Source organism: Glossina fuscipes, unplaced genomic scaffold (assembly GCF_014805625.2).
Source record: "Glossina fuscipes isolate IAEA_lab_2018 unplaced genomic scaffold, Yale_Gfus_2 0, whole genome shotgun sequence".
Taxonomy (NCBI): Eukaryota; Metazoa; Arthropoda; class Insecta; order Diptera; family Glossinidae; genus Glossina; species Glossina fuscipes.
This window is the reverse complement of record NW_023998414.1, coordinates 20,821,397-20,829,738: the sequence shown is the minus strand read 5'-3', so window position 1 is coordinate 20,829,738 and position 8,342 is coordinate 20,821,397. Positions and strand designations below refer to the sequence as shown.

Sequence of the window (8,342 nt, the reverse complement as noted above, 5' to 3'; positions counted from 1 at the left end):
AACAACAACAACAACAACAAAATGTAAACACAAGTAATTCTTTTAAAATATTCACCAAACATCCTTTTTTTACCTATATTTGTATGTATGGAAATAAATATATTACGCTGCTCGACGTGTAAATTATCTCTTCACTTTTGTATAAATATGAGCTTAGCAGCCTACCCCTTAAATATTAGATTTTGAAAATGTTTATATATCAAGCAATTTATTAAACAATTTATATTAAATAGTGTTGTTTATTTATTCTCAAATAAATTAATATCATGCAATCTGAAGCAATTGTTTACTTTGATCTGAAATCATGTATTCTTTGATTCGACCTTATCTAACTTCAATCATAGCGATGCCTCTAAAGCGGAGTAGAGACACTAGTCAAATGAAACTCACTAAGCGAACGAACACGTAGGGAACTGAAGAAATTTTTGACTTCCCACTGTTCTAATACTTATGGTGTTTATGTTACGACGAAATATTTTAAACACAAGGTTTTTTTCCCAGTTATAGTGTGTATAGGGTGTAATCGTTTTGGGAAAACGTGAACTTGCAGCGCCCAGGAGAAAGTTTCGCAGACATGTCCCTCTGTCCATCTGAGTAATGTCTGTTCTAAACACTTTCCTGGCCATAGAGTTTATAAATTCTAGGATAGTTTCAAATTCGGAATGGATTTAAGCATGTCCGCCTGTTCGTCTCTCTGCCCAATTGTGTAGTATCCGCGATAAAAGTTCTGCCATTCGCAAAAACGGTGATATCGCATGCAAATTTTACAAAAGAGTTGAAACCGACCTAAACCAATTAAAGGACATGCCTACACCACCCGTACACCTGGCTACGAAAACGTTGCTTTTCGTGTTTTTTACTTGTAACTCATAAAGCGGAACTCATACATCATATAAATGTCCATTTCTATTCTAAAAATACAAAAATATCGGCCACGCCCATCCAATGTAATAGACTATGAAAATAAATTTATTCTCCTTTCTTATACCCTCCACTGAAGGAATACGAGATCCACTCGTTTTGTCGTAACGTTTGGAACACCCACGAAGAAGCTTCTTGGGGCCCTATAAAATATATATAATCTTGATCGGCGCAATATTCTGAATCGATTAAGCCATCTCTGTGTGTTTGTGCGAGGTATACTGTTGACACGCTCCCGGTCGTAAAAATGAAGATATCGCCTTCAATTTTGGTAGAAACATTGGAAGTTTATACAAGCAGGTTGGTATTGAAAATCGCCCGCAGTAAAGCGTAAAATGAATACAACTCCGTTTCTCTAAGCAGAAATTCGTGTATTTTTCTTTTTTTAATTTTCTTCTTTTTTTTTGAGGCTTGCTTCTCATTAACATGTTAACACTCATTTTGAAATCGCTGAGTGGTTTCAAAAACATACTTCTTGTTCTTATTTTGTCCATTAATTGCTTTAATTCATATAATAGTTAAACTAAAAATAACTGTATCATCTAACGAAAAATATTACATCATTTCTTATTAAAAGAAGACGAAAGAATTTAGAAGGTAATAATTTCAACAGTGATATACATTGCTTTTATTGTTTTCTAATACTACAACGTACATCCGTCTTTTGTGAATTTTATATTATTATTTAACCTCGTTTGAAATTAAGTTCGTCCGACTAAATTGTGTGTCTATGTATGTATATATATATATATGTGTGTGTGTGTGTGTTTGTGTGTGTTAGGGTAGTAAAGGTTTTATTTACAAATTATATACCGCTTTCTATACCTACCACACTTTAATTCTTTAGTTCTCGTTCTTGTCTTGACACGACTCCGTCTTCCGCAAGTATTCTGCTTATACACCCAACCACGTTACTAAGTTACGTATATTCATCGCGACATTTTTACTACGTTAATCCGTGTCCATTGTTAATCGTTTCACCAGTCGGCAATTGCATAATTCAGGTAACACCATGATTCTATATTTGGTTCACCCCTTCTTTCGAATTCAATTTCAAATCATCAAAAATGACACTTTCATAGCAACACTAAGAATATAGGATTGTTGTAGACGTCATTTATGTCGATGAGTTAATCATAAGGAACAACTTCAATCGACTGTTTAAAACTATTTTCTACATTCTTCGAGCGAAGATACATTATCTGCCTAAAAATGCGTTCATTTGGCAAAAAATATGGCGGGCATTACGACCTGGTGGATTACTTTTTTCTTTAGAGAGTAGGCAGCGCCAAGGTAAGTGTGTTCATTCTAAACACGTCGTTAACAATACCTTTTCGTGAAATAAAGAATGAAAGATAAATTTTATTTCATTCGCTTTATCATGAAAACAAATAAAAGCACAGAGTGCCAAAAGGTGATGAATTCGGCGTCCGGATGACGGTGATGGGTGTAAAAGATTCTTGCTAGACATCATGGAAATTGCTGGTGAGATTTCTTTTATGCCTTAAGAGTCAACGTAGACAAAGTCGTTAAATGAGCCCAATGTTCAATATTAACAGGGATGCGGGTTCGAAACTCGTTTCCGCAGCGGAATATTTTTAAACTATATAAAACGACGACACACTTTTTTTTTTTTTATTATTATTTATTGACATAAATCAAGAAGAAATTTCTTAAAAATTTGTACAACTCCCTAATTCTAAAATGTATTATAATATAATAGAAAATATTATTTCAACAAGTCGGATTACACCACATATCCGTTTGAGGTATGCTTCCTTATTTAATATTATGTCTCATTTTTCGTTTCTTCAACTTTAACGAGTTGTCAAGAAATTATTTAACTGCATTTGGTTATATTTTAGCCTAGGGTCTCTAGTGCGGCGGGCCATCATTTTATAATTCACTACAAAAGCTGCACAAATTAAAAGAAAATGGTATAAAATGATTGCTTACAACTGTAGGATACGCTGTTTTCTCAATCAAATACCGAATTTTTATACCCTAAACCACTTGTGGTGCAAGGTATATTGAGTTAGATCCACCTTTCATTGCACCGATCGAGTCAGAATCACTTTCTAAATCGATTTACGCTTCTCTGTCCGTCTTATGGAAAGCCTCGTGTTCAAACCAAATGTCACAATTTTTGACATATTTTAATGAAAGCACTGGCGTGCTTTGATGCAAGGACGACCCCTACTTTTTCAGCATATAACGCCCTATCCTGGAGAGTCGTTATATGGAAAAAAATTGCAATATTCAGAATTTCTCAGCAAAAGTGGCTAAGTAGGCGTATTTGAGCATTCTAAATTAGTATGGAAACTTTGAACCGACTGGGGCAATTTTTGAACCTCCTCATATAAAAAAAAAGTAAAAGGAAGCTAAATCTAAACGAAAACTAAATTTCATATGACAAAAAGGTATAATTTAATATAAAAAAATTAGCTACGCTAAATTTCGACTAACTCGGCCTATTTTTTGGATCCTATCCTAACCCCAGAAAAGTCCAAGTTTTAATATGTGGTGATGAAAATTGACCCATACTGTTATAGTAATTTCATACCAAAATGAGCTCTAAAAAATTTGGACAATCTGCGCCTATTTTTGCGTCCCCCCTATCTAGGGATTAAACTTACATTACATTGGGTTCCGCTGTGGGCCCACTTCCCCAAAAATAAGCACTTGAAAAAAACATAGAAACAAGAAATAATTTTTGTGTTCTAGAATAAAAATAAGAATTGTTTTAGGTAATGTGATGTAGGGTATTTAACGGTCGGCCTTACCCGACTATAAGGCCCTCACTTGTTTTTCAAACTGAGTAAATTTGTACATTTAACACTAAATTTTAAAGCTTTCTAGTAAAATTCTTCGAAAAAATGTACTGAGATTTCTCACGCCTCACTAACATTCACGCATAGTAATAATGTAAAATTTTTATGAACACTGTAACCTATTTGAGAGAGTTAGCACTGTTGAAATTGCGTGAGTGCAAGCCATCATCTATTCTCTGTTCTATTACACATTCACTTCAATAACTTAAGGCTTAAAGCAGATCTGCGCTAAAGCATCACACACGTAGAAATAAAAGCAACTTGTAAATTTGCTTATTGCTTCTTTCTGGGTTAAACGATGTTCTGCCAAATCTGCTGGAACAGAATGCTATTCGAGTATTATCTCAATCGCAAACGCAGTCGTATCGTTTTTGCCTTTCGTGTCGTATAATAGGCCCGATAGCGAGAATTGTTGAAACCGGCCTCAGTCTAAAGCAATTAAAGACATTGTTCCATGCTCTGTTGATGCTTTCTATACGTTGAAGTACTTGGAAATTATCGTCAAAAAATGCGCGGTCTACATTATTAAACGTATTGAACCCTTGGGTAAGCGAACCCTTTCAAAAAACATCTTGAATTTGAAAACTTATTTATTTATTTATTATCCATATATTTTATAAATAAATTTACAAAATGTGTTTAAAAGGCATCGGATGAACAGATCACATGCGCCTGCAGATGTTATGTATAGTAAAGATGTTCTGAAGTTAAAATTTTAAGCATATAATTACAGGAATATAAAAAAAATATATAAAATATAGAAATGGTAACTATTTACAGGTACATATACATTGTGTAACTGGAGAAGTTGAAGTAATAACTTAAATATAACCTAGGTTTCAAGAGCCTCGTGTGCTCGAAGCGAAAGGAGATTTCTCGGAATCTTGTCTGTTCTTAAACGGTCAAGCACCTTCTTAAGGGATTCGTTCATTTGTCGATAGATGGCATTCGGACGAAATATGGCCGAGAAAAAGGGAGATATGGCAAGATATAAATAAATTCAGGCAGTAGGTCCAGGTTCAGTAGGTCCATAATAAACGTAATATTGAATAACGACCTATTTACTCTAAAACGGGCTGAGATAAATGAATTCAGCTCGGGTAAAGAGATTACTGCAGTCTGGCTTGTTAAGTGAAGGGTTGATTGATCGCGGAAATACCTTAGAATGTGTATAATGATCGAAATTAACAGCGCTTCTAATGGACTCGTATGGTGAAGCAAGAACACAAAGCGGTTCAAATAAATGAAACTCATTCACCAGCTTATTACCGTCAGTCCCAATATGGGCGTAAATCCAAAGGATATTATCGTAAGCTTGGCTTGCTGAAAAACCTAGATCAGAACTCCGACTTAGAAAGCAGACCTTTTTTCCACATACTTGGAAAAATTGATTGCAACTTAACTACTTCATACTATTATATATGAGCTTTGCACGCCTCTGGGAGCTATGTGAAACTGCAATAAAAAATATATATGAAAAGGAATGGTGTAAGTGATAGTAGGAGGAAATAAACGCAGTTGTTTTTGTTTTTATAATAATTTTAATGATTTATAAATAATCTTACCAACTGCTTTTCTTAATTTTTTTTTTTTTCTTTTCTTAAATATAGAAAATAGGAATATTTTAAGGAAAATGAAAATAAAAAGTATGCAATTAGATTATATTGTAGGATACTTTGCTACTTTTTGGTAAAAAAATAGAAAAACAAAATTAAATTTTATATAAAAAATTAAAAATAGTAATAATAAGAAAAAATGAGCAGACTAAAATAAATAACATTTAAGGAAAACAGGTCGATGTAATTAATTGGATAAGAAGCAATAAAAAAAATGCAAATGAAGGCTAATACAAAAATTAAAGTGATATATGAAAATAAGAAAAACGAAATTTGAAAACAATAGAAAGAAAGAAACTGTTTAATAATAATATTAAACTAAATAAATACTAACACAATCAATAAAGAAATATTAATAGACTATAGAAGTAAGTGATGGTATAAAAAAGGTAATAAAATAAAATGAAAGAGCATTTCAGAAATGATAACGCAATAAACAATATATAGAAAATGAGAATAATTTCAAGGCTTTTATAGCAGTAAAACGGTTAAGAGGCAAAGAAAAAAAAATTAAATTTAAAATTAAACTAAACTAAGGAAAAGGAATTGTTTATTTTATTATGTAGTTTTACTAAATTTATTTTTTAATTTCATCTTCACATGTATTTAATGTTACCATCAATAAAGTGAATTCTCTAGATATTACGGTTTTCTTTTTTTTTTTTTTAAGTTAATTAACAAAATTACTTAAAAAGTCCCGATAAAAAGTTGTAGAGGGAATGCGCGGCAGTATTTTTGCTTAGTTTTCTTCTTCTTTTTCTTTTTTGTTAATAATTTTTTTTTTCTAATTTACGAAAATGAATTATAGGTTTGTTAATTTATTTCTTTTTTATAACAATATATATATATATATATATATATTACACTATATATATATATTAAATTATTACAATTAATTTTGCTTTACACATTCACATAATTTGTGAAAGTAAATGTTTACCAATAATTAAGAATTTTATTAATCATGTATATATATACTGTTTTTGTAGTAATGTTGTTGTTATGCTAAATATTCATACTTAAATAATTAAAACTATTACAGTAAGAAGAAACAAGAAACAGAGAGAAGAGTGTGTATCTCGTTCAAAGTGGTTCTTTTGTGATTTCTTTATTCCGCAGTCGTCTTAAAAGTTTAATTAAATAAAAAGTTACTCTTAATTTGTAATTATGCCACAATTTTTATGATTGATATATATATATATATATATTTTTTTTTTTCAGTTTTTTTCTATCGCTGTCACTTATTGTAATAGACTGTCGGTTAAACCGTCTGTTTGTTCGTCCGTTGCAACTTCTCTCGCTGGTCTTAAAGAAAATAATCAGCTTGAGGTTTTTTCGAAGGTATACCTCGGCTCTCCTGTGGTGCCGCTTCAAAAATAACAAAATCACGATGCAGGTACTCATTCAACTCCAATATAGCCGCCACATTACCACATCTTTAAAATAGCATCAACTCCAAATAACAAAAAAAGTTTAGGCTTGTAATTCATTTCACTTACCGATAGCAATAATTGGGTGCTGACCATACCGTAAGTACAGCTTCTCCAAAGTGCCATTTAAAGCCTTCCATTACTAGTTGATGAGCTCTGCAAATCATATCAATGTCGTTCGTACGTGTAAATTGCATAACAACGTCAGCCCCGAACAAGTAACCAGCGCCGCGAGGCGACACACCCCAACCTGTTTGGTCCTCTGGATCGGACCACAACAAATCACACATAGGACCGTCATGTGGTACTTCCTGTTTACGATCGATAGTGCGTATCTGATCTAAATACTGAAGAGACGGCGATAGACCACCATGAACGCAAAAGATTTTGCCATCAATAATTGCAGACAGCGAGAGATAATCAAAAATCTCCGTGCAGTAACGCCAAACGGCTGTGGAACCATATTTTCGCAGACATTCATCATAGAAACCGTACACTTGAGTTATTTGCCGTGATTCATGATTTCCTCGTATCAGTGTGATACGATCAGGATAGCGAACTTTCAGAGCCAAAAGCAATAAAAATGTTTCTACACTATAATAACCGCGATCCACAAAATCTCCCATAAACAAATAATTTTTTTCTGGTACATCGCCACCCACTTTAAATAATTCTTTTAAGTCATAAAATTGACCATGTATATCTCCACATACAGTAACCGGTGAGTCGACACGTTGAACATTGCCTTCCTCGACAAGTATTTCACGAGCTTTAGCACATAAAGCCTTCACCTCATTCTCTTTAATAATTTCACAACGTTTTAGCTGCTCAATTTGACGGTCGAGATCGCTGTAATCTGTCATAATGAATGAGGAGGTTCCGTAGGTATTTAATACAAACACGTAAAAACAAACAGGCGGGCAGGCAGGTGTTTACAACGCTGTAAATGTTAAAAAGAAAAACTTTACGCGTTGTCTTAACACCCCTAGTGTGCTTTTGCACTTGTGATGAACTGAAAACATAAGAAAAGTCCCAATTACGATCCTGCCCAATCAACAACAGTATTTTCACAAAGCACGAAACCAAACAAAATCCATAAGCACTAAAAATTTACGATTAGTGTTCCTTGAAAAAAGAAAAAAAATACATTTTTTCCAACGCAACCGTCAACATCCATATTTTTTGCCTACTATTTCTAATGCTTACGTCGATGTCGCTGCTCTGCTTTAAAATTTTCCTTATGTTACACTCACCTTGTACTTGTACTTGAGTTAATGAAATTCCCCCTAAACTTTTTATACACAATTTTCTACGCAAAGATTATTGTATTAGTTTCACTTGGTTTGGCATCTTTGCACTGTTCCTGTTGTTAAAAATTAAAAATTTCGTTGTTAAATCTTTGGAAAGAAAGCAAAAAGGAAATTCTCCGACACACAACGCTTGGCTGGCTAGAGTTGTAAAAATATGTACATTTAACTAAAACCCAGGGTTGTTTAGTGTTTAGCGTATGGACAGGGTGATTAAAATGTTCAAATACTAAAAGA

General features: G+C 33.0%; 1 protein-coding gene across 1 annotated transcript; it reads right to left on the bottom strand.

Annotated features, from left to right (window-relative positions):
- Positions 1-6,538: 6,538 nt before the first annotated feature.
- On the bottom strand, positions 6,539-8,222 carry LOC119635616 (serine/threonine-protein phosphatase 4 catalytic subunit). Its single transcript, XM_038030502.1, has 3 exons — positions 8,052-8,222; positions 6,868-7,810; positions 6,539-6,804 (listed from the first exon to the last, which is right to left on the bottom strand). The coding sequence occupies exons 2-3, from the start codon at positions 7,659-7,661 to the stop codon at positions 6,675-6,677; spliced, it is 924 nt and encodes a 307-aa protein (XP_037886430.1). The 5' UTR covers positions 7,662-7,810; positions 8,052-8,222; the 3' UTR covers positions 6,539-6,674.
- Between the last annotated feature and the right edge of the window lie 120 nt (positions 8,223-8,342).